Source organism: Canis lupus, chromosome 7, assembly GCF_003254725.2.
Source record: "Canis lupus dingo isolate Sandy chromosome 7, ASM325472v2, whole genome shotgun sequence".
In the NCBI taxonomy this organism is placed as follows: Eukaryota; Metazoa; Chordata; class Mammalia; order Carnivora; family Canidae; genus Canis; species Canis lupus.
In genome coordinates, this window is record NC_064249.1 from 22,458,957 (window position 1) to 22,474,359 (window position 15,403).

Consider the following 15,403-nt stretch of genomic DNA (forward strand, 5'->3'; position numbering starts at 1 on the left):
ACTCAGCGAAAGAAACTTTTCACATGGAATGTTGGTGCCTATATATTCTTGAATTATTTAGAAATTCATAAAGAAAAAAAGGGGGGAATACAAGCACTATTTTTAGAAAGAAGGAAAGAAAATGAAGAGTCAACAAAATGGAATTCTCTGGCACTTAAAGAATTCTTACCCTCCTGCCAACAGGCTGCATGAAAGTATCACCCCAAAGCTGTCCCATCCATCTGAACTCTGATCAAACTGGTGGGAGACCCAGGATCAGTGTGTCTCTGATGACCTCTCCAAGAAGACCATTGTTCAGGACATTCCCTCTTATTCTCTTACTGTTGAAAAAAAGATGAAGTTTAGGATTATCTCCCAAAATACAGTGATTTCAAGTATAAGTTAAGGAAGAATCTTTCTGCATTCTATAAATTATTTCCTGCAGTTTATAAAGGTTGGTAGTCCTCGGGCAAACAGATGCCACAGCTATGGATGAAGACATAGCAGGAAATATATAAGGGACTTAGCATTTGTTTTGTCTCAGTTTCAGGGAAAAGCAAACCCCATCTTAGAAAGTAGGTACCTATTAAGATATGTCCTCTGTGCCCTATATTGTATTACTCCTGTCCTCATTATTACTTAATGCCTAATATTATCCCCTCTCTCTGCCCCCCACCCCGCCACCCCAGCTCCCTTCCCGCCTCCCTCTCCTCCCTCCCTGTTCCCTGCTCCCTGCTGCCCCTCTTCCCTTGCCTCCCTCCTTCTGACATTTATTGAGTATATATATACAGTTCTTGGTTAGGGAACATAAATGTCACAATTTGAATAGCACTAACATTGCATATATCATCTTGATTTCCAAGGGCATTAGGATCGCTTTTAAAATTTCTCTCTTGTAACTCAAGAGTCAGAAGGAAAATTGGTTAATAAAGAAAGTGAGCAGGGGAAGAAGTGTGGATCCCCCTGTAAAGTAAGGCATGCTGCTAACTTGACATTCTCTTCCCAGAGTCTCCTCCCTGGAGGCCCTTTCATGCGTGATGCTGGTTTTTCAAGGCTATATATTAGAAGACAGTGTGTAATTTCATTAGCTTGTGGAAGTCAAGTTTTACTTTCCAGTGTCATGGATCTCAGGGAGAACCACAGGAAAGGGTCAAGAAGCATCAACCCACTTTGGAGCTGGTTCTGAGAGTGAGCAGAAGAGACTCTGTGGGCTATGGATTCCCCTCAGGCAGGCAGAAACGACCCCCCTCAGTTCAGTTATATCCATCCCCCTAATTTCATGGAGGCCTCCTGATGGACTTGAGGGTTGAAATACTTTGAGAACAACATTGGTTGCGTTGCTGCTAAGAAAGAAGCAATCCACAGGCTGGGGGATGATCAAGGGTAACCCCAAATTAATTATTATTAAAACAGGCAAACAAACAAACAAAAGTGAGCTATGAAAGCAGCCACAAAATGTCCATGGGCTAATGGAATCCTTTCTTTTCCGGTGTCCTTATTTGAGGATGATGCACATGCTGCCCTCATCCGCCCTTCACTCCCTCTCCCTTCACCTTCCAAGAATTTGTCAACACTCATGACATGCAGTGGGATAAATTAGGAGGAAGGGCCACCAAAGTCCCTGTTGCTGACGACTTTTGGAAGCCTGCGTGGCCAAACCGCAGAGGCCAACAGGCAGAGGAGGGGCCATCTGCATGAGATACTGGGGGTGGGGGGCGGGAGAAGGGTGAGTGTTTGACTTCCTGTGACATACCATTGGACTGGGAGAAAATGCGACTGCCCTCCCCTGACCTCATCCTCTTTCAGCCCGTGGACGCTGCTGCTGAATTTCCACACCTTTCCTCCAGCATCATCCCTGCGCCTCTCAGCACGTCCTCCCAGGAATGCAGTGAGGTCACCCCTCCGGGTGGTCACGGCCAGACAGAAGAGGAGGAATGAAACGAATGTGCTTATTGTTCTTTAAAAGGTCATTCTCAACCGAGTGCAGCAATTTCCATTTTCTGGAAAGAAATGTTGATTGAATTAGGAAAGAGTTGGTTCTTCACATGAGAAGCTATCCTCACAGCTGATAAATGGCACAAGGATGCTGTTCACTGAGCTTCTCAGAATGGCATTTTACAACCTCCCGGGGGCTCCTTCAAAGAAGAGACACTCTGTGGGTCTCGGGGCGCTTATGGGTTTGAAGAACAACTGGAACACAGCCGAGTAGGGGTACACTGCTCCACCAACTCCTCCTAAGGGCCCAGCACCAGAGCCCACCAGGCTGACAGTAGCTGGCTGACAGTGTCCCTGCCTCTGACACCGGAAGTGGGTACGGGTGACAAGGCTGTGCACCCGGCAAGACGATTGCAGTGACAGCCCGGGGCCATCGAACTCTCGTGCGGGCCCCAGTGTGTGCAAACTTGGAGCGACCTCGCTCTCCACTGCTCCTTTTTCTCCCCCGAGGCCCGCGATGGCCCTCCTCTCCCCCTCCTCTTGATCGGGTCTCAGCAGCCTTGGCCTCCTGGCTTTCCAGAGGCGAAGGCCGAGTGGAGCCGGAGCTCACCTGGAGGCCAGTGAGGTCACGTGTGCCTCCAAGAGTCTGCACGTCCCGCCAGGAGCGGCCCTGCATCAGTGTGCAGGGAGGGCATGCTGTCCTCACCCTTTTCACCGACACTCCATCCACACAGGCAGAATTAGTTACATTTGATACCCTCCAAAGTTCAATATATCAGCTGTTTCTGCTTAGTTGTTCTAAAATAGCTTTGAGAAGGGAAATATTCACTCAAACACGTTATTTGTCATTTAATGATGGTAAATTGCTGGCTGTAAAGAAAATGGATTTGATTTGTCTTTCAAAACTGCCAACTCTTTGATTTTAAAAGGGCATCCATTCCCACTAAAATATGAGTTCTTTTCTTTATTTTTCCTTATGGCATTTTGTTTCTTTCCTTCATTTCCATGCCTGTCCCACTTTGCACAGCCAGCCTATTCTTCTATCCATCCATCTTCCCATCCATCCATCCATCCATCCGTCCATCCAACCATCCATTTGCTTGACAGATATTTATGGAAGACCCTCTGTTCTGAGTGCCCATGATAGAACAGGAAGCAGGACACACCAGACTGCACCCTCAGGGAATTTAGAGTCTCACTCTAACAGTGCCTGTTTGCCCGCCTTCTCTTCTTGCTAATGTCAATGTCCTCCATGCTCAATCCATAGGAAAGCTGGCCTCATCCTTTCCCAGTTGGGGGATCTCAGCAGTTGGTGCAATGGCCTCCTCCAGGAACCCAAGATAAGCTTGCGACGTGGCTCCCTTAAGTACCTGGGCTGCCGCTACAGCGAGATCAAGCCCTACGGACTGGACTGGTCAGAGCTCAGCCGAGACCTCAGGAAGACATGCGAGGAGCAGACCCTGAGCGTCCCTTACAACGACTATGGGGACAGCAAAGATATCTAGCGCCATGATGCCAGACGGTGGCTGCCAAAAGGAAGCAGGAAGAGAGGAGAGGAACATCTGGGTTGGTCTGTGGATTTTTAATATTTTTTAATGGAACATTAAAACCTCTAAACCAGGGAGAGACAATATCTAAACCAGGGAGAAATTGACCCTTGCTCCCTGTAGAACTTCTTTGGTATGACATTCTCCATCTGCATGATCAGTAGACCTGCCAACCAGCAGCCTCATGCAGTGCCATTTCTCTTTAGGGGATTATTTGGGGGCTTGTTTGACAGTTGATTTGTTTCATTTTTTTTCTCCCCAAGAGGTTCATCACAATGCTCAAGAGTTCTCTCATGCTTCCCATGAAAGGTCTATCAGGTTGAGGCATCCTGTGCTCAACTGAGTCCCTTACAACTGGGGACAGAAATGAGGTCAGAAAGCCACCAGACTGGCCTCAGGCCCCAGCCTCAAGCATTCCTCAGGAAGCATCTCACTCTGGGAGCCTAAGCTCTGCTCACAGAGAAAGATGACCACGGGAAGATTGGGAGGGTGACCTCTGTTAGGCCTCATGGCCCCCCCGAGGCCTTCCTGTTGCTCGATTCACACCTCACAGATGAACCGAGCCTCCGATATGGGTCCCAGCTGGCCTTTGGGATTTTTAGGTCCTCACCCATTTTAAGACAGGATTGGGATGAAATCTCCCTCTGGCAGATCTCTGCCTCTCCTCTAAACAGTATGATATCTTTAGGAGGCAACAAAACTCTACCTGTCAAATGCGCCTTCAAAACAGTCTACTGGGAAACTAGGGAGTTAGCAGTCACATTCTAGAAAAGAAGTAGAGTTGATTGTTCTAATAACTCCCGTGCCTCAAGATGATGTTCTCCAGACCACCAATGTACATGGCATTCCTGGATTCTCTTTAGTGCCCGCATCACTCACCCTGGACAGTGAAGGCTGGGCCGATGCCTCCTCTGGTCCAGGAGGAGCTGATATGAGACCTCCATGTCAGTGTTTCAGTGAACTAAAGCTATTACTGATCACAAAACACTAGTGTCCATTTCTCCCTTGCTAAATTTGCTTAATTATGTTGCTAGTTTTGCACATCCTTTCTCTGGGTGGCCATCCACAGGAGAATGCCACTGTTTTCACCTCCCGTCTAGCTGCCAGAAGTAGCAGAGGTTCTGTGTGGGCAAGCCCCCTGACCACAAGTAGGGTCTGGGCCCTTGCTTCCACCCACCATCCCAGTGTCATTGCCATGGCTGTAAGTGGCGGCCCAGCTGATAGGAAGCCCAGCCTTTCCACAAGAGCTCTGAGGGCCATGTGGCCCAGCAACGGCCTTAGCTGTCCTCACACACCTCAGAGGACTGAACACACACTCTCAGCCACCCTGCCTTTGACCAGGGCTCCTCGTTTGGCAGCACGAGAGAAAGGTCAGGAAAGAGAGGCAGGATCTATATTGAACTATATTGATTATGTTCTAAACAGTCATGACAGATCACATGTACCACACGCTACTCTGAGCACTTCACAGGTCACTCATGACAGTCCTCACGACAGCACCCCCACACCCCCAGCACCAAGGAAGTGCTATTCTTGGCTCCATTTCAGTGATGGGGAACCTGAGGCAAGGAGCGGTCACACAGCTTGCCCAAATGCCTCCTCTACCCCCATCGGGCCTCAATACGAATTCAGGCTGTCGGACTCTGGAGTTATCTGCCTCTAGCCTATGTCAGTGTGCCTGTAGCATGCTGCTGTCCCATCTCTGAGCTCCACAGGGACCTGGCTAGGCAGCTGTCCCTGCGCCAGGCCCGCCTGGGACAGAGGTGCCCACAGTATATCCCTACCCCCGCAGCTAGAGCACCCTTTGGGACTGCCAGGTCTGATGGGTGAGCAGCCCCCCCAGGGGCCAGGGAGCAGAGCCTGGGGAAGACTGCAAGTCCAGGTCGCCTGGTTCCCTTCCCTGCTCCTTTCCATAGACAGCCGGGAAGATTCATCTGGCATTCTGGAATGGACCTGCCTCCGAAATGCCTCCACTTCCAGAGCGAAAGCCCACAGAGACCTCGGCCTTCCCACCGCGGTGAGTGCAGGGCCTTGGGTAAAAGGCCTAAAGGGACATCCCTGACCGGCAGCGGAGAGGCCCCGCAACAGGCAGCAGGAGCCCAGGCAGCGGGCCAGGCCGAGGGAAGCACGGTCTATGCTGCTGCTGTCTTGGCCCCGCCGCCCCCGTTTTCAGATCTGCCCAGAACACCTGCTCCACCGTGCACAGTGGGAGGCTGCGCTGCCTTCCTGCCCCCTCCTGCAGAGCGAGAACAGAGAGTGGCGTCAGGGTCACCCTTCTTCATCCCCTCCTTCCCTTTTATTAACGTAAAGGAGGCTCATTCTCTCCCAGTCTCCTCTCTGTCCCCCAAGCCCCTCCAGCTTTTCATCCATTTTATCTTTTTCTTCTCCGGGCCCACCCTTCCTCCTTCATCCCTTCCTTCTCCATGACTCTCTTCCTCCCTCCCTGTCCCCTGTGTCCCCTCATGGCACATGTGCTTGCATGCACACCTCCACACATGCACACACAGTACACACACACAATGAATACTTTGCACACACATTATACACATACATACATATACACAACACACACATTATACACATACATACATATACACACTATACACACGTTGTACACACACAACATACACATACACATACATTGCACACACATATCCACATTCACTATACACACAGCACACCTACACTGTACACCTACATCACACACACATTATATACACACTACACGCTATACACACATGCATTATACACACACTACATACGCATACACTATAACACGGTACATACATACATTACACGTACATGCACTATCCACATATAACACACATATAACACCCAGCCTCTATGGCTGGGTCCCGTGGACTTTCAGGTTAAAAGTAAGGCCAATGTGAGTGAGGCAAGAGTCAGTGTTTTAAGTTCCTCTGAGGATTTAACTGCAGGATTTGGCCCTGGGAAGACACCATCGGTCACATCCTAATGACAGTTTCCAGAGCTTGCCTGGAGGGACCTATCCTGACTAAAAAAGGTAACAGTACTAGACCAGTATTAAACCTCAAACTTCTAAAAAAAAAATAAAAATAAAAATAAAAAAAATAAACCTCAAACTTCCAAGCTGCCAAACAGGTCTTAGGGAGTCACTTATACCCACCACACGCACCCAGCTCTGGGCTCCCCACAAGACCACGGTGTTTCCTCTTGAACATATGTGACCTCCCCGGAATAGCATTAGACCTTTAACTGAGTATGTGACTATTTTCCACAGTTTGGACCATTTGTTATTTTTAGTTAAGCACACTTCTTGATACTCAAATGTTCTATTAAAAAAAAAACTGAGCGTGAAGAAACCCCACTTTCTGACTATAGAAGGAAGAACAGATATAATGTGACCAACTTCAGGTGTAACAGTATTGTTTCAAAGAGAATTATTCTACGAGTATAAAAACAAAAACATGGAATAATCAACTAAATAATAAACAAAGCTGTTAGTAAGTGTCAGGTGTGTGGATGTTACTGTGTGTCTTCTGAGAATTTGAATGATCTGGTTGGACCCATGGGATGGGGACAGTACCAGTCTTAAATGGTCAGGTGCCAGATAGGCTTACAGCCTGTCATCCTAACTAAAAAAAAGAAAACAAAAAAAGCAAATTCTAAACATGTTGTTAGTAGTAATGGTTCTCATCCTATCACCATCCAGACAATTAGCGATGAAATGTATTGAGTGCGTATCTGCTGTATTTCCCACACAATGTGCAGTGCCAAGGGTATGCTGGTGAGTCAGACAAGCTCATTCTTCATCACAGAACCTGGCATTTTACAGGGAAAGGGAGACATCGAGCCCATCATTACCAGGGTGAAGAGAACCAAAGCAGAGAAGCACAGGACAATGGGAGTCACTAAAATTGATCTTTGGGCGTCTCAGGCAAATGTCGCAGAAGGCCCTCCCTGACACCTTCCTGTCTTGTACTCTGTAGAGGCATTTGGGTTAGGCTGGCTCTTGTGAAATGCTTCGTGCTGGGCAGCCCAAACGTTCAACCACTTTTGTCCTCTCTACCATGTGACTTGAAATAGAGGTTCTCTCTGCTGCCACCAAAACATGTGAGTCCCTTTATCCTCAAAACCCAGAGATGAAGTACCTGCACGCTCAGTGGGCCTTCTTGCAAAGTAATGATGAGAGTACTTTTCCCCACGCAAGCAGGGACTACTCAAAGGTGAGCACTGTGACGGTCTTAAAATGTGACCACAAATTCTTTGAAACCCTTCCCCTCTAGAAGTGTGTTCTACTGTCTCTCCCCTTGAATCTGGGCAGGGCAGTGACTATTTTAAACCAATAAATGGTGATGGAAGTGACACTATGTGACTTCCCAGTCTGAGTCCAGAAGGCCTTGGGGCTTCTGCCTCCTTCCCTGGAACTCTTGCTCTCAGATCTCTGAGCCATCACAGAAGAAATCAGAGGCCACCATGCTGGAGAGGTCACATGTCAGCCCTGTGGTCCACAGTTCCAGCTGAGGCAGCCTTCTAGACATTCCTGCTGAGGCACCAGACACGTGACTGAAGCTGTTGGACCCTCAAGAGTAGTCTCTCTGCCAGCTGCATACCACCCAGCAACTTCTATCAATGTCACATGGAAGAGAAGAATCACCCTGCCAAGGCTTGACTGAATTCCTGACCCCGGAATTATGCAACATAATAAAACAGTTATTGTTTTAAGCCGCTAAGGGGGTCTGCTAAATAAAGGGGATCTGATCAGGGCCAAAAAAGTCTACTCCGTCCAGCCAGTGATGGAGCATCAAGGTTGCCCTGCCCTAGGCCTGAACTCACCATGAAGAGGAGAGGAAAATGCATGCAGGGTGGGCTGCACATGCATAACATGCCTCTCGGCAGTAAAGTGAGTCTCTGCTCCAACAGAGGGGAGCAAAAAGAAGGGTGGCCTCTTCATCCCAATACATCTGAGCAGGCAAACCTCAGGAACTTCCCCGAAAACCCCAGTCAAGTTGCAGGGGAGGGACGGGGGGGGGGGGGGGCATGCAGGGAAAGGACGATTGTTCCAGGGCCAGCACGAGAAAGAGAAGGGAGAAGACAATTTGGAATAAAACAGAAACCTTGGAAGGGAAGGGTTTCTTCCAATGACTTTGTTTTTCTGTCCCTTTGCATTTGGAACTTCCTGGATGTGATGTGCACACCCCACACTTGATGTGTGCCAGGCATTTGTGCTAAACGCTTAACTGCATAATACTCTTCAGTCTTCACTGCAATCTGGTGAAATTAATACACTTAAGTAGAAGGAAGCAGAGTCCCAGAGACTTGATATGACCTGCCCAAGGCCACAGCTAAGTGGAAAGACGGGCATTTCCACTGAAGACTGTCTGACTCTAACCATGGCCCCACACTGCCACTGCTCCCCATGAGTTTGTTTCTCACTGAGTTTCCTAGAAACGGAAAAACTCCTCCCGTTGAGACTTTTGCAGATCACCGGCCTGTCACCCTATCTCGGGCAACAGGAGAGAACGTGGCTGGATGCCGGACCGGTACAAACTTTTACCACTACCATTAAGAAAACAACTCTGAGTGTTTTCTTGTTTTCACAAGCCAAGCACATTGTTCCTTTTTGTTTGTTCTTGGCTTGGTTTTATGTCTGTCACGAGTGTAATGCAGAGCTCAAAAATGGTGACTCTTGCTCCTATGTTTAGTGTAGCCCTTTATTGGGCTTTAGTGGGACCTTGGCCTCCTGTCCTCCTCGGTGCTCTGCACACATCCAATACTTGAGGGAGCACTTGGGGAAATAGCCTCCAGCCTTTCAGGGCAGTGTGGATTGACTTGATTCAGACGCAGCCTCCAACCCTGCTCCCATCATCATTTCAGCTGGAGCAGTGAATGAGCAGTTTAGTGTGAGAGGGAACCTCAGCATTCTCTAGCATAGCGGACAGTTTCTCTATAGATACATGGGGGACTCTAGAACTCGGCTCATGTTTGCACTTTTCCAAAGTGAGGGGGGAAGATCCTCCTTGTTCTGGGGCTTTGCAGCGTAAGCTATAATTGGATTGATTCCCAGAAGAAATGGACGGATCTTGACATTACATTTCTTCACCAAAACTGCCCTTTGTTGGAGTTTATGAATAGGCCTGTTCATCCAGGGCTATGAGTCAATGTAAATCCCTTACTACCTTTCCCAGTAGGAGAACCTCAGCCATGTTCTGTGCTCAATAATTAGGAGCAACTTCTTTTGTTTAGAAGGATTCAGATGCCAAGTGACCTTGAGGCTATTGCTGCCTGATGGATCTGACGGTGCTCTGAGACCTACCGACATAGAGATGAAGTCACCTCACACAATGCCCTGGTGATGTCGCAGGACCTAAGTGCCCAAGAGTAAGACGGATTGGACATACTTAATTGCATTTGTCCTGGTGACTATTGAGTATAACATGGAAATACCTACACTCCTCGAAAGCCAACTGCCTGTTTGTCCTCAGATCCATCTCTCAAACTTCTGCGGCTCTGCTCAGTGTCATATGGAGTTGACTCTTATAAACTACATTTCCCAGACTTCCTTGTCAGTAGGCTTCCAATCCAATGGGATAATGGAGGCACTTAGGGAAGAAGACAAACCAAGATGCTTCCCCTCTCTGACTTGGATAGTGTCTCTAGTGTCTCCTTCATGATCCCAGATACCTGTCTGGGCTCAGACTTCCTCCAGCAAACTCCTGCTATGCTTTCAGCTCCTGTCAGGTGGCTATGACTCCTGAACTTCAGCAACACTATCTCCTTAAAGTAGGAGCTGCTTCCTGCTGCTGCTCATCTTGGGTTGCCCCACGATTCTCTATATGCCTTTTCTGTTATTCCAAAGCCTTTCTAATTTGAATTTCCTCTACTGAGTTACCTAAAATGTGTGTTGCTTTCCTGACTGGGTCTTAACTAATACATACTTCAAACTAAAAATTGCATATCCTTTGGTACAGGAATTTTGTAACTTTTTAGAATTTGAATGATGATCTGGAAGATGAAATGTTGATGCTGAAAGTGAAGATATTTCTCTGAACTCTAAAATTGATTACAGGGTCAGAAAATAGGTTTCTACTTGACCAAAGGTTTCTACTTTGGTCAAGTGGTAGTGGCTGCCTGTGATTTGAAAAGGATTCTGACGATGGATCTGTATCTGGCCAAAAAGAGTGGTGACATGGGTATGGAAATGGAGAATAGCAAGATGCACGCCATGCATCTGTTCTCCCTGATTGGTAGGAACAGAATAGGCACAGTTCTGAAATCAGAACCATCTAGGAAAATCTATTATGTATACATCATATATGTATATATGACATAACACATATGTGTATATATGAAAATTATGATATATCTGAAAGTGAATTTGTTCATTGTGCATTGATAATGGAAATAGAGTGAGAATAGAAAACACATTTCTGAGACTTTCTGGCCCCATTACTTTCTGGCTAGGCTTTCTGGCCCCTAGCATTTCATTTACCTTTTCTGAATTGTCATTTTCATTTCTAAATCTGTATGTTAAGATAGTCTTAATGGTATTAATTTTGTATCTCAAGTGGTGTAAAACAAAGGATTCCAAAGTCTTCATCATTTCAAAGTTTCTGCCGCTTGAGCAGTGTATCAGTTAAGATCCAGTTAAGATATCAACAGAGAGAATTTAATATAGGGTTTTTTAAAATAGATATTGGAGTATCAGAAAAGCAAAAATACTTGAAACTCCAAGATAACACAAAGGTATTAATAATAACTATAGGAAGTGGCCTTTCCTCTTGGGCTAGAAGAACAAAGGAGTGAAGTTGATTTAATAGAAATTGGATGCCCTCAAGGAGGAGACGCTATTTGCCCAGTGCTGGAACTTGCATGTGGGATCATAATGAGGCTGGTTCCTTAAGCACGCAAAGATAATGGAAAGTGGAACCAGGGGCTGTTGCCACACGAAGGTGGCATAGACACAAACAGGAAGCAGACGGGAAGGAACCAGTCCCTTCTCCCTCCGCCTTCCTTCCAGTCTCCTTTACTGTCCCCTGGACAAAACCTAACATGGAGTTGAGGGACAGAAAGGAAGCCTTCCAACATCGGCATGACAAAGCTGAATACAAAGGGTGGGTTGAGCTGAGATGGGATAGCTTAATAGCTGCACAAGCAGCCTGAGGCTTGATCGAGATGATGCTTTTGAAAGCCCTTAGCACAACACCTGGAGCTCACCCAGTAAGCAACACCAGTGACGCTCCCGGGCCCTCTTCAGTGCTCTTTAGATGCTGAAATGGAGCCACATTTGCTCCCGATATTATCCTTTCCCAGTAGCTTTCTCTTGATGACATCGGCAAAATAGAGTAGCAAGAAAACATGTTTCATGTTCATATTATGCTTTCTTTTTTAGGTGACAAAGATCCTTCCATATATTTGAAATGGAACTTCCTCTAAGAGGTTTTATCATTTTAAGTGAGATTTCCTTGGTTGCCAAAGGTGCTGTTGTTTTTAACAGCAGGTAACATGTATTTGTTGCTTATTATGTGCCAGGCACCTTGATACGGCTTCTCTTATCTCACACCCCCCTCCCAACAAGCAGCCCCAAGCACAGATACTGCCACGGTCTACACATTGAACTCCGAGGTCTTGAGTGAGTTGCCCAAGACCACACAGCAGGTGAGTACGGGAGCCCCACTGTGTGTTTCCTCCCACTCTCCAGTGCTGCCAGGCGGCCCACTTGAAGTCACCTTCCCTTAGCCCTGGAATATCCTAGGTCACCATGGTGAGTGAACTGAATTAGCAGCAAAACTGGACTGTTTTTCTGTCTGTCTGTTGTTTTGTTTTGCCAATGTGGGGGGAGCGGTGCTCTTGCATCCACCGAAATTGACAGACAAGACACAGCGATATTTGCATGTCCCTCGTGCTGCTTCACTCTGATCATCGGCACAGGGTCAGTCCCTGTCACCCTGTGACAGTGGTGCCGGGTCTGTGCACTTTCAAGGCTCCTTGTGACATGAGTTTATTGGCATTCGTAGAAATGAACTCCTCCCATCTCTGAGCTCACTGGGTTTTGCTCTAACTGGTGTAAGATGTAAGCCTCACCCCCACTCTCTAGCCTGGTGGTGTTCTCAGACAATTCAGCTGTTCAGATGTCTATACAGTCACAAAACAGAAGCATTCTACTACACCCTGAGTCCCTGGCATGTTATCTGTTGTGTCTACACCATGGTCATCCCTGACTGAAAAGATGGTTCTAATGCACTTTAGGCCTCTGGACCTTCCAAGCAGTCTCACTCGTGGGTATCAGGTAAAGGAAGATGTTTTGATCCTCACCCCGTAGCCTCTATGTCCCTTGGCAACAGGGGAGGGATGTGAGGAGGCCACGGTAGAGGTGTTGGTGATGGAGCCCAGTGAAGAAGGAGGAGCATAAAGGAAGGGCATTGGGCTGCCATGGCAACGCCAGCAAACACTCACTAGAGCGGGTGCGGTCCAGGATTTAACGAAGTGCCACTGGGTTTGAGCAGCAACTGGAATGTCTGAGTGTAGCTGCATTCCTCCCCACAGAGCCTGGGGCCCGGCCACCAGCAAGGACTGCCTGTACCTCTCAGGAATGCTCAGGATGAAGACAGGCATGGAAAAGAGCAGCAGGCCTCCCAGGTGTGGGTTTTCCTACCCCAGCCACAGAATGGGGGCCTTCCAGTAGAAATTTGGAAAACTCCACAAAGAGCCAAAAGAGACTTGATCTACAATTTTTTTTTCCCCAAAAAATACTCTGAGGCTGACATTCTTCAGGGTATGAGCAGGCACTTTGAAAGTTTTTCCTCCGCAAAAATTCACTTCTGTCTTTTCTTTTGCTGCCTCTCCTTTCCTTCCAAAGTGGTGTTCCCACTGTGGACAGGGACCTGGGATCTCAAACCTTCACAGTTTGATCAAACAGAAAAGGGATTGTGGGGGCAAGGTGAGCAACGGGAATGTGGGTGATGTTGGGTTGAAGGGGCAAGTCTGGAGAGATGGAGGAGAGACAAGATTGAAAGGATGAGGCGGGTAGGACGTGAAGAGTGGATTTAGAGTTAAGCCTGAGGTCAAGGCAGGGTCTTGTGTCCAAGGCCCAGTGTTGAGATGAGGCTTTCACTAGCCTGGGGATTCTTAGAAAACCTGATAAGAATGTGACAGTGAGTTCAATAGCTGGTCAAGTTGTCTATGAAGAAGAATCCCTGGAGCTCCCATTAAAGCCTGGAAAACAGATATTGCCAGACTCTGACCTTGCTTTCACCTCCGGGTCTTGCTAGACTGAACTCTTCCCTTCTCCAGATTCAATTCTTTTCTGTCCTATTTCTTCTTTTCCTATGTCTTCACCAGCTTAGAGGAAACTCCCATCTAAAGATTGGCACAAATGGAAACTAGAGACAAGTGGTGAGATTTTAAGAGTATCTGAAATGCTAAGAGGGTGATATTGGGCACTTCATTGACAAAGAAAGAAGGAAAGTCATTCATTGTAAATATTTATTATTAGTAATTATTTATTGAACTCTGGGTAAATTGGCTCTTTGTTACATACTTTATATCCATTATAGTAAATCTACAAAAAAATTTCTTTAAGTTGATGATCAGCATTCCATTTTATTTTTTTATTTTTATTTTTTTAAGATTGATTGATTGATTGATTGATTGATTGATTTATTTATGATAGACAGAGAGAGAGAGAGAGAGAGAGAGAGAGAGGCAGAGACACAGGCAGAGGGTGAAGCAGGCTCCATGCCGGGAGCCCGGCACGGGACTCGATCCCGATCCCGGGACTCCAGGATCGTGCCCTGGGCCAAAGGCAGGCGCTAAACTGCTGAGCCACCCAGGGATCCCCCAGCATTCCATTTTACAGATGGGAAGATTAAATTTTAAGTCACAAACTTGCTTAAGATCACTCAGCTTCATCTCAGGTCAAGTTTTTATGGTATAGGAAAGGAATTCACATAGAGCACTTTACATGTCAAGCACTTTCAAGAATTAAAGATTATACCCAATCAAATGCACACAACTCCACAAATATAAAGTTATCCCCTACTTTGCAAATGGGCCTTGAAAGACTCAGTCATCTATCCAAGTTCTCCATGAGCTGGGAGCCCACACTGGGTCATGAGGCTGAAGTTCTATACTCTGAATGAACTAGCATGAATAGCTAAGTGCCTAGAATGTCTACCGGAGTTCACTTTGAGAGAGTCAAGGTTTAAAATCTATGGACGCCTTGGTACCTCCAGGAGCTTCATTTATACCAAGAGGGACACTTTCTACTCTCCTCAAGCCATGACTGTTGCCTGGGGCACTCTTTACTTCATGAAGGTAAATTGTCTAACTCTAAAATTATTATGGGTGGATACAGATTGCTCATTAATGAGCATGATGCCCAGGCAGAGCTCTGGGACATGCTTTGGCCTTAGCACTACCCTGTGAAATTGCAGATAAATTACATTGTCTTGCTGACATCGTTTTTTAAAAAATTTTTCCTTCCCTTAATACTTGGAATCAGGTCACATTCTAACTATTTAATCTGGGCCTCAAACTGGCATACAGCATAACTTTAAATGAAATTATATTTAAAACCTAGCCAAAGGTTCATAGAACACTTAATTGCATGTCAGTATATGTGTGCGTGTGTGAGAGTGGTGGGGGAAGAGAAAGAAAGAGAGAGAGGAGAAGAAAAGAGAGAGAGAGAAAGGGTGAGAGAGAAACACAGAAACACACCAACACTAATCAACCCATTAGAATAACTTACATCTGGGCCAGAAAGTGCATGGAAATTCAAAAGCCAGCCAATCATTATCCTCAGTACTCTGCTTCTTCTGGTCACTTGTGTACCAGGGACACTTCTGTTTACCTTAAGTAACGATACAACAGCCATATATAATATAAAATGCTGGTTCCATGGTATGTACTTTATGTTCATTATTGTAAATCTGCATAATTTTTTTTTTTGCAAAAAATTC

The 15,403-nt window shown here is 46.6% G+C and overlaps 1 protein-coding gene across 4 annotated transcripts in view; it reads left to right on the forward strand.

Annotated features, from left to right (window-relative positions):
* Positions 1-6,956, forward strand: part of ASTN1 (astrotactin 1) — a 299,150-nt gene extending 292,194 nt beyond the window's left edge. For 3 of the 4 annotated variants that reach the window (XM_025430211.3, XM_025430213.3, XM_025430212.3), the window contains exon 23: positions 3,182-6,956. In XM_025430211.3, coding sequence (XP_025285996.3) covers positions 3,182-3,419 — 238 coding nt within the window. In that variant the 3' untranslated portion in view covers positions 3,420-6,956. Of the gene's footprint in view, positions 1-1,785; positions 3,151-3,181 lie in introns of those variants that run through there. The other variant, XM_035719429.2, reaches the window with a different exon arrangement.
* The last annotated feature ends 8,447 nt before the right edge of the window (positions 6,957-15,403 follow it).